This window comes from Narcine bancroftii, chromosome 5 (assembly GCF_036971445.1).
Source record: "Narcine bancroftii isolate sNarBan1 chromosome 5, sNarBan1.hap1, whole genome shotgun sequence".
Lineage (NCBI taxonomy): Eukaryota > Metazoa > Chordata > Chondrichthyes > Torpediniformes > Narcinidae > Narcine > Narcine bancroftii.
The window spans coordinates 233,743,178-233,765,752 of record NC_091473.1 but is presented as its reverse complement, the minus strand read 5'-3'; the positions used below and the strand labels follow the sequence as shown (position 1 = coordinate 233,765,752).

The window sequence follows — 22,575 nt, the reverse complement described above, 5'->3', positions numbered from 1 at the left end:
TTTTGGAGTATGTTGTAGCTACCCAGTCACCAAAAGGGACACAGCTATGAAATGACACAATGGTGACTTATGACTTGCACTTTGGAGGAATTCACCTTACATCTAACTTTACTGCCTCGTAAAAGCATGAATTTCACTCCAATCATGACTGCTCATACATAAGAATTGAACGCAGGAGTAGACTACTCTGTCCTTCAGGAACTCTCTGTCATTCAATAAGATCAAAACCTTCACTCTATTCAGTAATCCTTTTGATTATTAAGAATCTATCCAACCTCTGCCTTAAATCTATTCAAGAACCTGTTTTTACCACTTGTTAAGATGCATGAAATCGCCTCATCTCTGTTAAATTGTCAACCTCTTACTTTTAAAGAGTAACAATCCATTTGAGATTCTCCTACAGCACTTTCTCTCCACATCCACCTTGTGCAGGCTTCTCGGGATCATGTGTTTTTAACCACATCTGCTCTCGACGCTTCTAAGCTTAAGAAGACAAAATCTGAGCCTGTTCAAAATTTTCTCAGAAGATAATCCACCCATTCCAATGATCTGTCTAGCATTGATTCCTTCCTTAAAAGCTCACATTTTTACCTGCACACCCAATCCATTCTAGTCCCATGATCATTCGACTTGCTCCCAATCTCTACACCTGCCACATGAGATGCGATTTGAGTTAGCGACTGCTTTCTTCCTCGGGTCTCCATTGGTCAGAGGTCTCTTAACTGCTCAGCAGTACAGGTAGACTAACCCATCCTGACCAAGTCTGGATCACTGACATAGAAAGCTATCCATTGATGCAGAGATTATTGTAATTAAGTTACCAACTCAATGGCAAGTTGGAGGTCTGCGATCGACAGTTTGGAGATTGTTAAGAGACCCTGTGATCTAAATGCCTTTCTAATTAGGATTGCAGGCTGGACAATCTGGCCTAAATAATTTATCCCAAATTCTTATGAGAGAAAATTGGAGTAAAAGTGTACTTGATAATGCAGCAAAGTGACAAACTGTATTTCCCAAAAAAGTGGCTCCTGACCAAAACAGAATCACTGGAACTAAGTCGATAGTGGGACCTCAGTACCTATGGACTTTGAGAGATAATAAAAATCAAAGGATAATCCTACTTAGTATGAAACTTCACTCTCTCTTTGGCCAAGGTCCAAAACATGGTTACTGGGCAGGAGAAACACACAATGTGGTTGCTACAATAATGTTTTTTTTTCTCTTTCTCTGGGTTGCGTTGCAAAGAAAAGTAGCATTGTTCAATGATGATTGTGTGAAGCAAGTAGCAAATGTGATGTAACGAGTGTATCAGGGAAAGTTGTCCTGCCTCCCATTTATAGTATTCTGTATTGCACAACTTAATATTTAAGAAACTGAGTTCTGCAGTCCAACCTGACCTATACTCATCACGTAATGTTCAGAACATTGACAAGAGTGTAGATAATAAGAGAACCTTGTGCTCAAGATGATCCCCATTCTGTTTGTAGACCCTCCAATAGCATGCAAAATGTGCAGCTTACTTAGGTACTGAGGGATATTTTATAGTCAATTTAATATAATTATTGAAGGATTGCGCTCTAATGGAGAATTTCTATTTTGCTTCCCATGAACAAATGAAGGGAAATCAATGAATTGGTTGTATCTGACTTATTGCACAATGGAAATATGTCTCTCCTCTCTTTCATGGGTGGAAAAAAAATAAGTTTGCTTTTGATATGGTTACCATAAGCTAGATTTTAATTTTTGAAAGGTCTTTGGGCTATCAGGAATTTCACTGGAATATTTAAGGAATAATTGTGGAGACTTAGTTAAACAGCATAATAAGGGGCGGTGATTTGTAACACAAGATGCAGATGAGCTATTTATTGTTTGCTAAGGGTTAATATTTTCTAACTGAGGGTTACATCTGTGAGAAAAAGTCACTTTCCCACACAGAATGAAGACAATGAATACAAAAGAAGCAAATGACTACGAACAACGTTTATTTACTGCTGCAAGATATGGTGTTTCATGCTGGAGGCAGAATTTTTTTGTCTTTTCTAATTGTTTATAACTGTTTATAACAGAACATTGGAAAGGTAAGTAATAGCCTTGACAAAACACAGTTCAAGCCAGAATGAGGAAGCAATGACTTGCCCTCATAAGCAAACGTTTTAAACATCCGTTGCAAGAGCAATTGATGGTACACCTACAAAGACCATTCACAGGCATTTTATTTTATATGACTGCCTGTGCGATTGAGTTCCAGTTTGGTGCCTGGAATCAGGTTTCTTCTATCTTATCAGTAGAGCAGTAAAAGTTCATTGGGGAGGATTGCTTCAGGAAAGAATGTGAAAACCTACTCACAGAGATCGCAGACCCATTAGTTGTTGAAACGTGTCAGCTCTGATTTCAGTGATTCTATTGTGCTGCAGGCCACTGAAAAGACAAACAGTACAATGAGATGAAGGTTTCAAGACATCATTCTTGTTTCAGAGGACAGGGAGAGAAAAAAAATCAATCATTTGGCATGAGAAAAGACAAAACATAACGGAAGTGGCTTGTATCAAATGTTCAAGAAGTGGCTTAATGTTAAACAGAAGATAACTTGCCATTATCTGCTTTTTGAATCAGTTTTTCTTTCCATTTTCCGCCTGAAGGCACCGACCCTTGCTGGGGTATATCTCTTTGGGTACCACTCACCATCTGGTAGCTTGCCTAAGAGGGATTTCTTTATATGTAAAGTCTGAGATCAGGTCACCAGGCTGTTTTACTATGGGAGGCATTGAAGTCTTGGCTGATTCTGTTCTCTGACATCTGACAACTTTCAGACAAGTCCACTGGATTAGAATCGTGAGAGCGAACAGACCGACTTCCTCTTGACCAGTAACATTGTGATCACTTATGTTATGACCATCATTACCCCTAATGATTTCTTTGCGGCCTTGTCGCCATTTAAATGATAGGTGGTGCCGTTCCACCCCTGGTGCTGGTTCAGCTGTCAGATTTGTCGGCCTATCCCCACCAGAAATGTAGCTAATGCGCAGCAGGCACATTCACATCTTCTGTGCCTCTGTTAGAATCCTGAATTGGGAAATACTTAAGCAAGGAACCGTCAATAGTTTTGCATCGACTTGCGACTATTTGACTACAAATCCAGTGCAATGTATTTTCTTGGACTTTTCAAGTTTGGTTGGCTTTGCTCGGTTTCCTGAAACACCGTAGTTTTTGGTCTTGATTGCCCAGCTAAACTTGAAAATACCTCTTACTTTCTTCTCTCTATGCAACCTTGAATTATGATGTTAAAATTATGTGCAGGCTTCTTGAGTTGCATTCAAATTACTGCAGCCATTTTCATGAGTTAACTACTAACAAAAGCATTTTTGATTTTTTTTGGGCGCCTGGCTACATTTTGTCATATCTTGATGAAGGACTCAAGCCCAAAACATTATATATCTTGGTCTTTGTTAGATAAACTACAATGTCTGACCTGCTGAGCTCCAGTAATGTGTTTTTTTTTCACTAAAAAAGACTCGTAGGTACCAATTTCTGGATAACTCATTGACCTAATGTTCAATGCATGACCTCTACAGCATCTCCTAAAGCAATCTCCTCAATTCTGTTTTGTGAATTTTCCCAATGCAGAGCTGGCAAAAGCAGCACATGCAACTTTACCATCAAGAAATGGTTTCTGATGGTACTTAGCTGGTGGCAATGACTCTGGTGTGCATGCTAATATAATGTCTTCTGCATTAAAAGCCTCAATATGCTCAAAATGCCTTCCTCTTTCAATGTTTTCATGGTGAATTTACAATATGAACATTTCAATAAATGATTGTGGAGATGACCATAACCTTTGCTGAACTGATCAAGTATCTCAATTAAATTGCTTTTTTTAAATCTTTTTGATACCTCTTAAAGCTCTTCGAGTCCCTTTTATCAGCTGGGTAAATATTGCCAAGTGTAAGTTGTTGACCTGCCACCATCTAATTCACCAATTCTTAACAGCAATTGCAAATGTTCATAGAACACTACAGCATAGTACAGGCCCTTTGACCCTCGATGTTGTGCCGACACATATTTCCTACAAAAAAAATACTAAACCCTCCCTATGCCGTAACCTTCCACTTTTCCTCAATCCATGTGCCTGTCTAATTGTCTGTAATGCCCCTAAGGTTTCAGCCTCCACCACCATCCCTGCCAAGGGATTCCAGGTACCCACAACTCTCTGCATAAAAAAAAACCTTACCCCTGATGTCTTCCCTGAACTTCCCTCCCTTAACTTTGTACACATGTCCTCTGGTGTTTGCTATTCCTGCCGTGGGAAACAGCTGCTGGCTGTCCACACTATCTATGCCTCTCATAATCTTGTAGACCTCTACCAAGTCTCCTCTCATCCTTCTCTACTCCTGAACTTAATTCTCCTATTAATGAAGCCCAGCATCCCATAGGCCTTCTTAACTATCCTATCAACCTATGTGGCGACCTTGAGAGATGTAAGGATTTGAACCCCAAGTTCACACTCTTAAGTAACTAACCATTAGCCATGTTCTCAGCCTTCTGGTTTGTCCTTCTAAAATGCTTATCCATCTGCCAGTTTTCCACCCATCTCTGTATCCTGTCTATACCCTCTTGTAATCTTTGGCAACTTCAGCTCCATCCACAATTCCTCCAACCTCTGTGTCATCCGCAATCTTACTGACCCATCCTTCTACCTCTTCATCCAGGTCATTTATAAAAATTATAAAGTGCAGGAGTCCCAGAACAGATCCTTGTGACACTCCACTAGTCACCGACCTCCAGGCAGAATACTTTCCTTCCACTACTACTCTCTGTTTTTTTCGTGCAAGCCAATTTTTTTTATCCACACAGCCAAAGTTCCACTGATCCCATACCTCATGACTTTCTGGATGAGTCTCTCATGGGAGACCTTGTCAAATGCCTTAGTAAAATCCATGTAGACCACATCATGACCTTTCCTTAACAAAGCCATGCTGACTATCCTTGAGTAGATTGTACTTCTCCAAATGCTCATAGATCCTATTCTTAAGAATCCGTGCACACCACTGACATAAGATTCGCTGGTTTATATTTCCCAGGATTCTCCCTATTACCTTTTTTAAAATAGGGGGAATACATTTGCCATTCTCCAATCCTCCAGTACCTCCCTTTTGGCCAAAGAGGACTCAAAAGTCATAACTATTACCCTAGCTATCTCTTCTCTCACTTCCTACAGCAACTGGGGTATATTGGATCTGACCTCGGGGACTTATCAATCTATTTTTTTTTAATAAGATCCAACACTTCCTTTGCCTTAATATCCACATTGCCCAGCACACAAGCCTGTCCTATCCCATCCTCACTTTTATCAAGGTCCTTTTCTCTTGTGAATACTGAAGCAAAGTATTCATTTAGGAACTCCCCAACCTCCTCTGCCTCCAGGCACTTGTTGCCTCCTTTATCCTTTAGTGGCCTGAACTTCATTCTCATTAGTTCTTCACACACACACACACACACACATAATGCCTTGTGGGTCTCCTTAATGCTACAGGCCAAGTCCTTTTCATGCCTCCTTCAAGCTCTCCTAAGTCTTTTCTTAAGCTCCTTCCTGGCTATCATATATCTCTGACCTGTTTTGTCAGCCAGGGTTCCATTTTCCTACCATTTTTTCCTTGTCCCAATGGGACAAATCTATCCTGAACCCAGCACATGAGCTCCCTAAACTTCCTTCATATTACTTCTGTGCTTTCACCCTTGAACATTTGTTTCCAGCTAACTCCTGCTTCATTCCTTCATAATTATTCCTTCCCCAATTAAGCATTTTTCCATTTTGTCTTTTATTTTTATCCTTTTTCATCGCTATGCTGAAGCTCAGCAAGTTGTGATCACTCTCACCAAAATGCTCCCCCACCGAGAGGTCTGCCATCTGTTCACGTTCATTACCCAGAAATAGATTCAGTATGACCTCTCCTCTCATTGGCCAGTCCACATACTGTGTCAGGAGTTCTTGAACATACCAGACAAATTCAGCCCCATCCATTCCCCTTGTAGTCAGGAGGTGCCAGTCAATATTAGGGAAGTTGAAATCACCCATAAATATAACCCTGTGTTTGCTACACCCTTCCAAAATCAATATACATTAATGATCTGGAAGAGGGAGCAAAGTGTAGTGCATCTTGATTTGCGGATGATACTAAATTGAGTGGAAAAGCAAATTGTGAAGTGGATGAAGAGAGTGCAGAGAGATACAAGTTGGTGAATGCAGTACAATTTTGGTAAATGTGAGGTTATTCACTTTGGTTGGGAAAACAAAGATAGATCATTACTTAAAATGACAAGCAATCGCAGTATGTTACCAGGCAGAAGGACTTTGGAGTGCTGATGCATGAATCGCAAAACGTTAGTTTTCAGGTGCAGCAGGCTATCAGGAGTGCAAATGGAATGTTGGCCTTCATTGCTAGAGGGATTGAGTTTAGGAGAAGGGAGGTTATGGTGTAACTATATAGAGTACTGGTGAGGCTGCATTTTGAGTACTGTGTGTAGTTCTGGTCTCCTTCAGGAAGGATAATACTGCCTTGTATATACTGGCCTGTATAAAGGAAGGGGATGATTCAGCATACAAGATTGAAAACTTGGCTGAATGGTGCACCAATAACAACCTTACACTCAATGTCACAAAAACTAAGGAGCTGATTGTTAATTTCAGGAAATGAAAGTCAGAGGTAGACAATCCAGTGATCATTGGGGGATCAGAGGTGGAGAGGGTGAGAAAATTTAAGTACTTAGGAATCACTATCTCAGAGGATCTTTCCTGGACCCAACACACCGATGGTATCGCGAAGAAAGCACATCAGCACCTCTACTTCCTTAGGAGTTTGTGGAGGTTTGTATGACACCAGAAACTCTGGGAAATTTCTACAGAGGTGCGGTAGAAAGTGTGCTGACCAGCTGCATCATGGTCTGGTACGGGGACATCAATACCCCCTGAGTGTAAAGCCCTCCAAAAGGTAGTGGACTCAGCCCAGGACATCACAGGCAAAACCCTCCCCACTTTTAAGTATGTCTACAGGGAATGCTGCTGTCGGAGAGCGGCAGCAATCATCAAAGACCCACAAACACCCAGCACATGCTCTGTTCTTACAGCTGCCGTCAGGAAAAAGGTATCGGTGCCACAAGACTCACACCCCCTGGGTTCAGAAACAGCTACAACCCCTCCACTATCAGACTCCTCAACCATAAATTCAATCAGAGACTCATTTAAGGACTTTTACTTGTGCACTTTATTGATTTTCTTTTTTATTTTCTGTATTGCACAATTTGCTTTACATTCACAATTTGTGTACAGTTTTAATTTGCACTACCAATTTGTTGCAATTCTTGCATGCCCGCAGGAAAAAGGAATCTCAGGATTGTACGTGATATCACGTATGCACTCTGACGATACATCTGAAATCTGAATATGAACAGGGGAGGTTTACATGGTTGGTTCCAGAGATGAGGGGGTTAGCCTATGAGGAGAGATTGACATGTTTGGGACTAAACACGATGAAAATCAGAAGAATGAGAGGAGATCTTAAATAAATACAGTTATGAAACTAATAGAAAATATATCGGCAAGTTTTTTTTTCCCACTGGTAGATGAGACAAGAACTTGTTTCAAAATTCAGGTTAATAAATTTAGGACAGAGATGAGGGGGAACTGCTTTTTCCAGAGGGTGGTGAATCTATGAATTTCGGTGCCCATTGAAGCAGAGGAGGCGACATCAATAAATATATTTAAGACAAAGTTGGATAGATTTCTTCATAGTAAGGGAATTAATGGATGTAGGGGGGTGGGGAAAGGCAGGTAGGTGGAGATGAGCTTATCATCAGACCAGCCGTGATCACATTGAATGGTGCAGCAGGTTCGATGGGTTGAATGGCCTACTCCTGTTCCTATTTCTCATCATCTTATGTTCTAAATGGAGGCCCTATACCCTCCCCCAATTTAAGTAAAAGCATTGTTTTCTTTTCCTCTCTTATAACATGAATATTTTTAAAAAACTTTTTTTATGTGGTCAGTAGGAGATAAGCATGCTTCATGGGGAAGGAGCTCATAATCTTTGAGCAGAGTCCTAAAAGGGGGGGGGGGGGGGGCATAGCCAAAAAGAATAGCTGATTTAACTGCTCAAAATTTACATAAATTATTTAAAGTCTGAGGCATCCATTACAGAAAGGCAAGTTCTGGATCATAAAAGATTAAATTGTTGGACTCTTTCCTTCCTTGTTCAAGATTGAGCCTTATGTTGTTTCAGTAGGCTATCATTGCCACTTGGCCACTTGTAAACAATCAATTGTCCTTCCATTCTCATCTCATCTTCACTCAGCCATGAGATAGAGAAACAAGTATTCAGGACTGCAATGTACATTTTATTTTTAAAGGTGGAAGCATGAGGCAACTATTTTTGAAGAAGGGGTAAATAGGAACATAGGAACATAGGAAGTAGGAACAGGAGTAGGCCAAAAATGGCCCATCGAGCCTGCTCCACCATTCAATACGATCATGGCTGATCTAATTTATGACCTAACTCCACCTACCTGCCTTCTCCCCATATCCCCTAATTCCTCTATCATGTAAAAATGTATCTAACTGAATTTTAAATATGTTTAATGAGGCAGCCTCAACCACCTCCCTGGTTAGAGAATTCCAAACGTTCACTACTCTCTGGGAAAAACTATTTTTCCTCATCTCTGTCCTAAATCTACTCCCCCGAATCTTGAGACTGTGTCCTCTCATTTTAGTTTCCCCGGCCAGCTCAAAAAACCTTCCCACATCTATCCCATCCATACCCTTCATAATCCTATGTTTCTATAAGATCTCCTCTCATTCTTCTGAACTCGAGCAAATACAATCCTAGACGATTTAATCTTTCATCATAAGTCAACCCCTTCATCCCAGGGATCAACTAGTAAACCTCCTCTGGACCGTCTCCAAAGCCAGAATACCCTTCCTCAAATATGGAGACCAGAACTGGACACAGTACTCCAGGTGCGGTCTCACCAGTACCTTATACAGTTGCAACATTACCTCCCTACTCCTGAATTCAATTCCTCTAGCAATGAAGGCCAACATTCCATTTGCCTTCTTAATAACCTGCTGCACCTGCAACCTAACTTTTTGTGATTCATGCACAAGCACTCCCAAGTCCCTCTGCACAATAGCATGCTGTAGTTTTTCACCCTTTAAATAATATTCAGCTCTTTTATTTTTCTTGCCAAAGTGGATAACTAACATTGTACTCCATCTGCCAGACCTTTGCCCACTCATCCAGCTTAACTATATCCCTCTGCAGACTCTCCATATTTCATATTTCATTATGAAATTTTCATCCAACAAAGTACATAGAATGCAGAGTAAATTGATGCAGAAAATATCATTCATGGAATAGAAGAACTTACATTTCTTCAAGCTTCTGGCAATTGTAGAAACTTGGTAATGTATGAATTTGATTGTAGGATAATTCCCTGTAAAAAAGAAAGAAAAAACTAATTTCATTTCTGATTGGCAAAGAAAAATGGGAAGTGTAGGTTATTTGAATTTCAAAATTGTGCACTCTAAGTGATCAAAAATTAGGACTAGTTTGCAAACAAATGGTTGTGTTACTATTCATAGAAGAGGAGAAGAGAGTACAGGTCCATGAAAGGTATAGCACCCCCCCTGTAATTTCCAGAGCAAAAAGCTACAGCAGTGCAGAACGTGGAGATCTATGGACAGGAAATCAGCCAATAACACGGTTTTGGAGTAACTGGTCTAACTTGGCAGATCGCATTTTTTTTTAGACTATGCATGCAGAAACTTGAAATTTAATTTTTTTTAATGTGGGCCTCTTTTGGAGATCAATATTTTGGTGTGCCTCATTTACTTTGGTCAGACCAAAGGGAGACTGGGTGATCGCTTGGCCAAACACCTATACTCTGTATGCAGGTCTAAGTCAGAGTTTCTTGCAGACAAACATTTCAACTCCCCCGAAATTCCTACGACGTCTGTCCTCGGCCTCATTTATTGTCATGGTGAGCCTAAATATAAAATTAAGAACAACATATATTCCTCTTGTCTGCCTTAAACCTAATTCCATGAACATTGATTTTTCTCATTTTAGGGAAACCCCACCTCCATCTTCTTCTACTGTTTCCATCACTTTACTCCTCCTGGACTTCTCTCTCTAACATTTCTTCCACTCCCAGTGGTTTCTCCCTTTACCTGTCTCTCCATCTTCCAGACCTTAGGTCACCTCTGGGCTCCTCCCCCTGCTTCTTACCATTGCAGATGATACAAAGATAAAAGAAGGGACAGGTAGTGTTGAGGAAACAGACAGGCTGCAAAGACCCTTGGATAGATTAATAGAATGGGCAAGGAAGTGGTGAATGAAGTACAATGTTGGAAAGTGCATTGCCATGGACTTGTCATGCACATCCTTGCATTGGTAGAAGGAATAAAAAGGCAGATTGGATGGGGGAGAAAATTAATAATTCTAACAAGCAAATGGACTTGGGAGTCCTCGTGCAGGATACCCTAACCTTCAGCTTGAGTAGGTGGTGAAGAAGGAGAATGCAATGTTGGGTTTCATATCCTGAAGAATAGGATATAAGAGCAGGGATGTAATGTTGAGGCTTTATAAGGCAATGGTGAGGTTTCATTTGGAGTAAGGGGGACAGTTTTGGGCTCCTTATTTGAGAAGGAATATGCTGGCATTAGAGAGGGTTCAGAGAAGATTCATAAGAATGGTTTCTGAAATGAGGGATTAGTATATGAGGAATGTTTCACAGCTCTTGAATTGTACTCCTTGGAGTTTAGAAGAATTAAAAACATCTCCACATCAGTACCGGAGTACCGCAGGGCTACGTACTTAGCCACAGGCTCACCATCACTGTCGGTGGGGGGGGGGGATTTGTGGGCCATGACCCCCCCCAAATGAGTTATTGTGCCCACCACCCTCCTGCAGCACTCGCATCACTAGGGGGTTTGTGGACCACACCGGGTGATGCCATCAAAGGGGGTGCCACCAAAATGAATCACACGGTTTCGTCTCCGTTTGTCTGAAATGCCGGAGGGAGGGGGAAGTGTAACTGCACGGCAGATGGAGAAGGTCCATGTCAGGCATGGCACCCCCCCCCCACCCCCCCGTGCAGTGAGTAAGTTCTCGAATGGCAGTTTGTGCCCCTCCCCACTGCGGTTACCCTAATGCCCTCTGATTAGATCTCTTCTGACATAGACTCTGCTTAGCCATCTCCTTTATTTGTTTTAAACCTATGACTGTGCGGCTCGATGCGACAACACCATCTACAAATTTGCTGATGATGTCGCAGTAGTGGGTTATCGAAAGGAAGGGGATGAGTCCGCGTACAGTAGGGAGATTGAAAACTTGGCTGAATGGTATACCTTGCTCTTAATGTCACCAAAAGCAAGGAATTGATTGTGGACTTGAGGAAGGGAAAACCAGAGGGGTAAGACTTACGATCCAGTGATCATTTAGGGATCGGTGGCGAGAGTGAGCAAATTTAAATTCCTGGAAGTCACTATCTCAGATGACTTTTCCTTGACTCAGTACTCTAATGTCACAGTGAAGAAAGCACGTCAGCGCTTCAACTTCCTCAGGAGATTGCAGAGGTTTAGTATGACATCGAAAACCTTGGTAAACATGCACAAATATGTCGTGGAACGTGAGCTGACTGGCTGCATCATGTCCTGGTATGGGGGCACCAATACCTCTGGGTGGAATGCCCTGCAAAATGTAATGGGCACAGCCCAGTGCTCTGTTCTCACTGCTGCCATCAGGAAAGAGATGAAAGTGCCACAAGACAGGTTCAGGAACAGTTGCTACCTCTCCCCCATCAGACTCCTAAACCACAAACTCACTTATTGAAGGACTCCTACTTTAGACATAATTTAATAGAGATTTTTTTTTCAGTACTGCACAGTTTGTTTACATTTCTGTATTTTGGATGCTCATTTTTTTCTTGAGTACAGTTTTATGAACGACCGATAAGTAGAAATTCTGACTGACCTGCAGGAAAAAGAATCTCAGGATTGTATGTGATGTCATGTATGTTCTCGGACAATAAACCTGAACTTTGAATGAGAGGTGACCTCATAGAAGTTGAAAATGCTGAAAGGCCAAGCCATTGGGTGTATTTAAGGTAGAGATTGATAGATTTCTAAATAGCTAGGGTATCTATAGTTATGGGAAGAAGGCAGAGGAGTCAGACTGAGAGGGAAAATGAATCAGCTTGTACTGGAATGGCAGAGCAGACTCCATGGGCTGAATAGTTTTCATCTGCCCTTATATCTTGTGGTCTTATTCCTTTATACACGTAATTTCACGAAGGTCTTGATGAAAGTTTCTGTCTCAAAACATTGACTGATAATTTCTACCTGTCTGACCTGCAGAGTTCCTCTGACAAATCTTTGCTCATGATTCTGACATCTGCTGCTTTCGTGTTTCTCCAATAGATAACCACACTCTTTTTCCCAGGGTACAAGGGTCTAAGGTGAGCGGAGAAAGATTTAAAGGGGATCTGAGAGACAACGTTTCTTATACAGGGCATCGTGGATTTATGTAGTTGTCAAAAGGAGTGGTAGAGGTGGGGAAATGAAACATAGAACAATATAGCACTGTACAGGCCCTTGGTTGTGCCAACCCATATAACCCTTCATTAAAAAAGTACTAAAGCCTCCCTACCCCATAACCCTTAATTTTTCATTCATCTATGTTTCTAAGAGTTTCTTAAATGCCCCCAATGTTTCAGCTTCCACCATCATCCCCAGCAAGGCATTTCAGGCACCCACAATTCTCTGTATAAAAAGCTTACCTCTGATGTCTCCCTTAAACTTCCCTTCCTTAAATTTGTACATGTGTCCTCTGGTGTTTGCTGATCCTGCTCTGGGAAACAAGTGCTGGCCGTCCACTCTATCTATGCCTCTCATGATCTTGTAGACCTCTACCAAGTCTCCTCTCATTCCTCTACAGTCCAAAGAGGAAAGTCCTTGCTCTGGTAACCTTGCCGCACAAGACTGTTTCCCAATCCAGGCAACATCCTGATAAATCTTCTCTGCACCTTCTCCATAGCTTCCACATCCTTCCTATAATGAGGTGACCAGAACTGAACGCAATACTCTAAGGGTGGTCTTACCAAATATTTGTGGAGTTGTTTCATGTCCTCTCTACCCCTGAATTCAATACCCCTATTAATGAATCCCAACATCCCATAGGTCTTCTTAATTATCCTATCAACCTGTGCAGCAACCTTGAGGGATATATGGATTTGAACCCCAAATTTCCTCTGTTCATCCACACTCCTAAGTAACCAACCATTAACCCTGACCTCCTTCCAAAATGCATTACCTTGCACTTATCCAGATTGAAATCCATCTGCCACTCTTCTGCCCAACTCTGCATCCTGTCTTTATCCCCTTGTAACCTTTGGACAATCTTTAGCTCCATCCACAACTCCTCCAACCTTGGTGTCATCCGCAAATTTACTGACCCATCCATCCACCTCTTCATCCAGGTCATTTATACAAATCACAAAGAACAGAGGTCCCAGAACAGATCCCTACGACATTGCACTAGTCACTGGCCTCCAGACAGAATACTTTCGTTCAATGACAGCTCTCTGCTTTCAAATAATGGGTGAGTTCGAATGATAGAGAATCTAACCAAAAGCATTGTGATGTAAACACACACATAACAGAAACCTCACTGAACAATAAAAAAATGATTAAAATAAAGACAAAGTGAGTAATGAGATGAATTCAATTCATACATCATCTGGAGCAGCAAAATATGGTTAGCTTAGTGATAAGAGCAGCATATTACAGACCAACATGTTACAGTGTCGGCATCAGAATTAGAATCCGGTGCTTTCTGTAAGGAGTTTGAATGTTCTCCCAGTGTCTGCGTGGGTTTTGGCCCACCTTTGAAAATGTACAGATATTGTAGGTTACTTGGGGTATTTGGGCGGCATGGGCTCGTGGGACAGAAGGGCCTGTTGTTGTGCTGTAGGTCTAAATTGTGACATTTAAAATTTAAACTAAAAAATTGAAAATTAATAAAAAGAAATTCTGAATTTCATGGGGATTGCAATAAGAATGGATGTGACTTTACTTCAGGTTGGAGACTTTGTCATAACTGGGAAGAGAAAAATTTTAATTTTATTGAATGTCCAGGCTGGTTTCAGTTTCCCTGCTGTTCCACTACTTATAACCATATATAACCATATACAGCACAGAACAGGCCAGTTTGGCCCTACTAGTCCATGCCGGAACAAATCACAAATCCCCACCCTCCTAGTCCCACTGACCAGCACCTGGTCCATACCCCTCCAATCCTCTCTCCCCTCCATATAATTATCCAGTCTTTTCTTAAATGTAAATAATGTTCCTGCTTCAACCACCTCTGCCGGAAGCTTATTCCACATCCCAACCACCCTTTGCATGAAGAAATTTCCCCTCATGTTCCCCTTATAATTTTCCCCTTTCGATCTCAAACCATGGCCTCTGGTTTGAATCTCCCCCACTCTTAATTGAAAAAGCCTATCCATGTCAACTCTCTCTGTCCCTTTTAAAATCTTGAACACCTCCTTCAAATCCCCCCTCAATCTTCTACGCTCCAGAGAAAAAAGCCCCAGGCTGCTCAACCTTTCTCTGTAACTCAAACCCTGACATCCTGTCAACATTCTCGTGAACCTTCTCTGCACTCTCTCTATTTTGTTTATATCCTTCCTATAATTTGGTGGCCAAAACTGCACACAGTATTCCAAATTTGGCCTCACCAATGCTTTGTACAATTTCATCATAACATCCCAACTCTTGAATTCAATACTCCATATGAAGGCCAACATTCCAAATACCTTCTTCACCAGTCCATCTACCTGAGTATCAGCCTTGAGGGTACTATTTCCCATAACTCCTAAATCCCTTTGTTGCTCTGCACTCCTCAATTGTCTACCATTTAATGCATATGACCTATTTAGATTTGCCTTTCCAAAATGCAACACTTCACACTTATCCGTATTAAATTCCATCAGCCATTTCTCAGTCCACTCCTCTAGCTTTCCTATATCTCTTTTTAAGCTACGGTAATCTTCCTCACTGTCCACAATACCACCAATCTTTGTATCATCTGCAAACTTACTTATCCAATTCACCACCCCTTCTTCCAGATCATTAATATATATAACAAACAATAGTGGACCCAGGACTGATCCCTGAGGAACTCCACTAATCACCAGCCTCCAATTTGACAAACATTTTTTACCACTACTCTCTGACACCTACCATCCAACCATTGCTGAATCCATTTCACTACTTCCTTATTTATACCTTATGCCTCTACCTTTTTACCTAACCTCCCGTGGGGAACTTTGTCAAAAGCTTTACTAAAGTCTAAATAGACAACATCCTCAGCTTTCCCTTCATCAATCTTTTTCGTAACCCCCTCAAAAAACTCTATAAGGTTTGTTAAGCATGATCTACCCCTGACAAAACCATGCTGACTACTATCTATCAATCTCTGTTCATCCAAATATTTGTAAATGCCATCCCTCAGAACACTTTCCATCAACTTACCCACCACAGACGTCAGACTCACAGGTCTATAATTTCCAGGCTTACATTTGGACTCTTTCTTAAACAGCGGAACAACAAGAGCCACCCTCCAATCCTCTGGCACTTCCCCCATGACCAGTGACATCCTAAATATCTCTGTTAATGGCCCCACTATCTGTACACTAGCCTCCCTGAGTGTCCTTGGGAATACTTTGTCCGGACCCAGTGATTTGTCCACCTTTATCTTTTTTAACAATGCCATCACTACCTCCTCGGTTATCCTTAAATGATTCATGACCTCCCCACTATTTTCCTTTACTTCAACTGGTTCAATATTTTTTTCCCTAGTGAATACCGAGGAAAAGAAATCATTTAAAATTTCCCCCATCTCCTCTGACTTCTCACATAGCCTACCCTCCCCATTTACAAGGGGTCCAATTTTATCCCTCACTAATCTTTTACTTTTAATGTACCTATAGATTCATTCTTACTCTGCCTGCCAAAGCCTCTTTGTGCTTCTTTTTGGCCTTTCTAATTTCTATCTTCTAGCATGATGCTGAAACAAGCCAATAAAGACCTCAACAATGAAGACGGTGTTTACATCCGGTACCGCACGGATGGCAGTCTCTTCAATCTGAGGCGCCTGCAAGCTCACACCAAGACACAAGAGCAACTTGTCCATGAACTACTCTTTGCAGACGATGCCACTTTAGTTCCCCATTCAGAGCCAGCTCTCCAACGCATGATGTCCTGTTTTGCGGAAACTACCAAAATGTTTGGCCTGAAAGTCAGCCTGAAGAAAACTGAGGTCCTCCATCAGCCAGCTCCCCACCATGACCACCAGCCCCCCCCCAACTCAAAATGGTCAACCAGTTTACGTACCTCGGCTGCACCATTTCATCGGATGCAAGGATCGACAAAGAGATAGACAACAGACTCGCCAAGGCAAATAGCGCCTTTGGAAGACTACACAAAAGAGTCTGGAAAAACAACCTCCTGAAGAAACACACAAAGATCAGCGTGTACAGAGCCATTATCATACCCATGCTCCTGTTCGGCTCCAAATCATGGGTCCTCTACCGGCATCACCTACGGCTCCTAGAACGCTTCCATCAGCACTGTCTCTGCTCCATCCTCAACATTCATTGGAATGACTTCATCACCAACATCGAAGTACTCGAGCTGGCAGAGTCCGCAAGCATCGCATCCATGCTGCTGAAGACCCAACTGCGCTGGGTGGGTCACGTCTCCAGAATGGAGAACCATCGCCTTCCCAAGATCGTGTTATATGGCGAGCTCTCCACTGGCCACCGAGACAGAGGTGCACCAAAGAAGAGATACAAGGACTGCTCTTGGTGCCTGCCACATTGACCACTGCCAGTGGGCTGATATCGCCTCCAACCGTGCATCTTGGCGCCTCACAGTTCGACGGACAGCAACCTCCTTTGAAGAAGACCGCAGAGCCCACCTCACTGACAAAAGACAAAGGAGGAAAAACCCAACACCCAACCCCAACCAACCAATTTTCCCTTGCAACCGCTGCAACCGTGCCTGCCTGTCCCACATCGGACTTGTCAGTCACCAACGAGCCTGCAGCAGACGTGGACATACCCCTCCATAAATCTTCGTCCGCGAAGCCAAGCCAAAGAAAAAAGAATTTCTAATTACCACCCAATTTTCTTTCTAGCTTACAAATGAGATGATATTGGAAATTATTCACTCTCTTCAGATAGTGAACCTATTCCTTTCAAAATTGCCCAAATTCCTTGAATTATTTCCTGCAATTTAGTGTTTTTTTTTTAAAAAAAAACAATCATTCAATCAGTCAGTTCTTCCCAGAGCATCAAAAGAGTTACAAATGAGATGCTTTGCATCTGGAAGAGTAAGTGCAATCCTTCCTCGTGCTTTGTGACGTCTTTCCAGCCTTTACTATGGGGTGTCATTACTTGATCATTAGGGTGGCAGAGCCCTAACTTCTACCCATGTCACAAAGTTCATGTCCTAACTGCTTTTCCTCTAATGGAAAACCTTTTTTAATAACTGATTTATCCAGGGGTTGACTGTTCCCTGTCTATGCAAAATGTCTTGGAATTAATTTATTTCCTCTCATTGTGAGGGCAGATTTTGATGTAGTGATATTTTACTGCAAAGTTGAGTTTCTGTGCTGTTTATAAAACTTACAGTGGATATTGAGACAGAGCAACCAAACAATTGACAGATGGTTGGTTTCTTAGAAAAATACCCATTCAGTGACTAGCAAAACTAAAGCCGTACTGATCTTCAACTTACATTGTACAAGGCATTGGTGAAGGTAAATTTGGAGTACTGTGTACAGTTTTGGTCACCAAATTATAGGAAAGATATAAACAAAATAGAGAGCGTGCAGAGAAGGTTCACGAGAATGTGAACAGGATTTTAGGGTCTGAGTTACAGGGAAAGGTTGTGCAGACTGGGGCTTTTTTCTCTGGAGCGTAGAAGATTGAGAGGGGACTTGATAGAGGTGTTTAAGATTTTAAAAGGGACAGACAGAGTAAATGTGGATAGGCTTTTTCAATTAAGAAAGGGGGAGATTCAAACTAGAGGACATGGTTTAAGATTGAAGGGGGAAAATTATAAGGGGAACATGAGGGGAAATTTCTTTACGCAGAGGGGGTGATGGGGATGTGGAATGAGCTTCCGGCAGACGTGGTCGAGGTGGGATCATTGGTTACATTTAAGGAAAGGATAGGAGGGGACTAGAGGGGTATGGACCGGGTGCTGCTCAGTGGGACTAGGAGGGTGGGGATTTGCTACGGCATGGACTAGTAGGGCCAAACTGACCTGTCCTGTGCTGTAAGTGGTTATATGGTTATATGGTTATATATCAGTGTCATGTGAACTTAACAAATAATCCCCTTGTCAAAGTAATACCAAAGTATTAAGAAAAAAATGCCAAGTATCTGGAACTATTTACCTTTTGCCACTTTAAAAGAAAATATTTGATACATAATCTAATCGCATAGTCTTAGTTAGGTATTTCATTCAGTTGATTATCTGAGCTTGATGACCTTCAGCTCCATGGTTTCTAGCACATGAATGACATGAAAATGCTTTCTTGCAGCTGCTTTAAGTTGGCTAGTGCACCATCCACATAGAACAGGGCAGCACAGGAACTGGCCATTTGTTGCACTTCTTCTTAGAACCGGGCAGCACAGGAGCAAGCCACTTGGTGCACTTCTTCTGTGCCAGCCACAAGGCCAGATTAAACTAAATCTCTTGTGCCTGCAAATGATCCATATTTTTCCACTCCCTGCGGTGAGGATGCAGAATGAGAAGCACAAGTTCCAAAGCATCGTGATTACAAGTTGGCTGACCTTAGGGCTGCTTGAAGTTGTCCTGGACTTCTTAAGTTGGATGGAAAATAATGTAACCCAGCCACTTCGTTTTGATTGCTCTCCACTGAGCCCTCTTTGAGAGAGGGCATGTGTTGACTTGAGGGCACTGGGCTCACTTATCATAATCTTTCACTGCTGAGTCGGGTGTTCACACTTCGGGCCATCAATACAATTTGTCCAGCTGGTATGAACCATAACTCATGATACATCAAGAAACAATAGGGTGGAGATTAAAATAAACAAAAAACCTGTTTAGCTTTTGTTTCTAGCCTGGAATAATCTTTCTTCACTAAAGATGCACTGTCACCACATCATTAGAAATGAAGTGTTAACACAAAACATGATCTTGCTTTCAGTACATGATGTATTTTGACAGCTGCTTATCTGATGTATTAGCTTGCGACTGCTTAGTTCAAACAATATGTGGCTCTCAACAGCAATGTGCAATACCTATCACGTTGATATTAAACACTTTGAATGTACAAGGCAGCTACTGATTTTATTGCAAATGCACATATGAAACAATTATGCAAAGGCATAATAAAGGCATCTTTATTACTTCACATTGCGAAAAAAATGTAATAGACCCCAAGTGTAGGAATTACTAAGGTGGTGATGCTCCCATTGTTAGGTGACCCATCACTTTGTAAAGCACCACTCCAAAATTTAATGGTTTTTTAGCAACTGTTTGGGAAGACTAAATTCTAAATGTGTTCTCTAAGAAAATGAATGTAATCAGCTAAAGGTTGCTCCTTTCATGTCAGTATGCTCTCTGATTTTTCATATCACATTACGATCATCCAGTTCATTCCAATTCCTACGTCTAATTTTTGATCAAATCTCTCTTAATTGATATTGTTTACTAAAAAGTCATTCATTTTTACTTCTATGTACGATGAATATTACAACAAAATATTCCTGTCTGCTTCCATGAAAAATTAAATTACAGTTTAAACTTTATTTGAAGGGATCTTTTACATCATATTATTGATATTATTGGCTGGTTTGTAGTCATTCTGTTATGTGCTGTTAGATTGGGCATGAATATCAGCTTCATTGATGTAATGATATTTATATTTATAAAAAAGGGAATAAAGCTGGTGTTAACCCAGAGGATTAAGTAATTTAATATAAAAACCATGTTATAGTATTTTTTCTCAAAGTTTAATTTTAAATTTTAAAATTTAGACATTCAGCCCAGTTACAGGCCCTTTCGGCCCATGATCCCGTGCTGCCCAATTATCCAAATGACCTACAACCCTGATACATTTTGGAGGACAGGAGGAAACCAGAGTGTCTGGAGGAAATCCTTGAAGACATGGGGAAGAACATACAAACTCCTTACAGACGGCACTGGATTCGTACCCTCGTCTTAGCGTTGTGCTAACTGTGCGCCAAAATTTTAACACAAAGGTTAAAAAAGCATTTGGCATGTGTATTATCCAATAAATAATCAATAAATAATAGGTCACGTCTCCAGAATGGAGGATCATCGCCTCCCCAAGATCGTGTTATATGGCGAGCTCTCTACTGGCCATTGTGTCAGAGGAGCACCAAAGAAGAGGTACAAGGACTGCCTAAAGAAATCTCTTGGTGCCTGCCACATTGACCACCACCAGTGGGCTGATATCGCCTCAAACCGTGCATCTTGGCGCCTCACAATTCGGCCTCCTTTGAAGAAGACCGCAGAGCCCACCTCACTGACAAAGGACAAAGGAGGAAAAACCCAACACCCAACCCCAACCAACCAATTTTCCCCTGCAACCGCTGCAACCGTGTCTGCTTGTCCCGCATCGGACTTGTCAGCCACAAACGAGCCTGCAGCTGACGTGGACATTTACCCCTCCATAAATCTTCGTCCGCGAAGCCAAGCCAAAGAATCAATAATAAAGCTCTTTACAATAGAACTTATTCCTGGAGTAAGATAGGAGGTATTATTAATGAGTGAATATGGTTATTTTTATAGTACAGCTGTGAAAATCTTATTTAGGTTTTACGTGTATATATAGCATAGTACAGTAACACCCCTGGTATCTGGCACCTATGGGGAATGGTAGATGCCGGATCAGTTAATTTTCCAGATGCTTGATATTGCGTGTGGTGTGATTGGTGAACTAACAGCCTATTTTAAATTTCCGAATTTTTTTTACCAATTTACTTTCCTCGATTTCTTTGCTGGTTGATTGAATTCCAGTTAACAGGGAGTTTACTGTATATTCAATGTTCAACTACACACTGAAAGTGTAGGACAAAGATAATATAATCAATAGGTTCAGAATTCTATCCATACCTCTCAGTGACCCCATTCTTATTATCTTGGACATCCATTGAAAAGGATAAATAAATTAATAAGACCAGTCAGAATTATTTAAGACAAATTTTACTAAACATACTATGGTATAAGAAGGAAATTCAAGTTTTTTGACATCTTAAGGACACAAAGGTTAAATGTTTCTTGAAATCAATTTCTGTGTGTCAGTCAGTTCAGTGTCTGAGTTATTGTGATATAGGAATAATGAAACTTTTTTACTGAATGATGATGATAAATTCCCTTGTAACCTGGAACGAAACCATACTCACAATACTCTTAGGTTTGGGAGTTGTTGGCAGAGACCCTTGGGAAGTGAGGTTATTCCAGCTCGAGTCAGAGTCCTGTCCAGAAGCAAAAAATTCATGCCATTATTTGGAGGAAGGCATGCGAGAAGTTCCTCACTACATCACCTTTATTTTTACTGACAGAACTGACAACTTACTGGATAATTTGTGATGAATGAATGGCCATCAAAAGAAAAGAGCAATAATTGCAGCAAAATGATGCCTGCTGTTCATTCAGAATCTAAGTTTGATAAACATAAATTTTCTACCCACAGTATTTCCAGGCTAGTTGTTCCTTTAAGGTCCAGGAATTCCTTTAGTTCATTTGCTCCATTTAGTGACCTGGAATTGACAGCGCAAATCATGAAAAAAAATATCCGACACAACATTGTGGTTTGCAATTATTGCCTTGTAACATTTAAAATAAGGAATTATACTATCCCTTCTGTATGTTTGAAATATATTCATTTATTTTCATAATTTTGATTACAATATAAAATGTATTTTCAATTTAACTTCAAATATATGAATTATTTTCCATTTGTATTTCATCATTCCATTCAGCTTGGTTGCATTTCTGCAATTAGTTTTGGGGGGAAAAAAAGCGTCTGCTTTTCCAAGTTTTATGAATGTTTTTTTTTACCCTTTTGTTCTGCAATTCAAAGTGTTAGAAATTCTCACCATTTATTTTACTCGTTTGACTCTGCCAACTCAAAACATGCCCATAATTACTCCTGTGTCGTGCTTCTAAGTTTATCGTTTTTGTAACCACTTTTCTTGATTGCTGGGAGTTGTTTTCTTGCAATAATACTATAAAAATTTGCCTTTGGCCACCTATATGACCTGCACAATGGTGTGGCATCGGCATTGGCATTCAAACTTCTGAAATTAATTTCCATCGCTTACACATGGAACACAGAGCAGAGACACCAGTATATCATGTGATTAGAGGGAGCGATCAAGAGGTGACTTTAACTTCACTGATCCCATCCACAGCCTCTGGGATCAATGAAAAATACTATAATACCAATCAAAAATGAA

General features: G+C 41.0%; 1 protein-coding gene and 2 long non-coding RNA genes across 3 annotated transcripts in view; 2 read left to right on the top strand and 1 right to left on the bottom strand.

Moving 5' to 3' along the window:
* The window catches only part of LOC138765041 (leucine-rich repeat-containing G-protein coupled receptor 6), a 302,015-nt gene that overhangs the window by 13,823 nt on the left and 265,617 nt on the right, over positions 1 to 22,575 (bottom strand). The window contains exons 10-13 of the mRNA XM_069941695.1: positions 21,808 to 21,876; positions 21,520 to 21,591; positions 9,418 to 9,483; positions 2,347 to 2,418 (exon numbers count right to left, since the gene is read on the bottom strand). Coding sequence (XP_069797796.1) covers positions 2,347 to 2,418; positions 9,418 to 9,483; positions 21,520 to 21,591; positions 21,808 to 21,876 — 279 coding nt within the window. The remainder of the gene's footprint in view (positions 1 to 2,346; positions 2,419 to 9,417; positions 9,484 to 21,519; positions 21,592 to 21,807; positions 21,877 to 22,575) is intronic.
* LOC138765042 (uncharacterized) overlaps positions 1 to 22,575 on the top strand; it is a 52,880-nt gene that overhangs the window by 178 nt on the left and 30,127 nt on the right. The window lies entirely within an intron of this gene.
* On the top strand, positions 13,753 to 19,194 carry LOC138765043 (uncharacterized). Its single transcript, XR_011358436.1, has 2 exons — positions 13,753 to 13,805; positions 18,666 to 19,194. It is a non-coding gene; the product is annotated as an uncharacterized lncRNA (long non-coding RNA).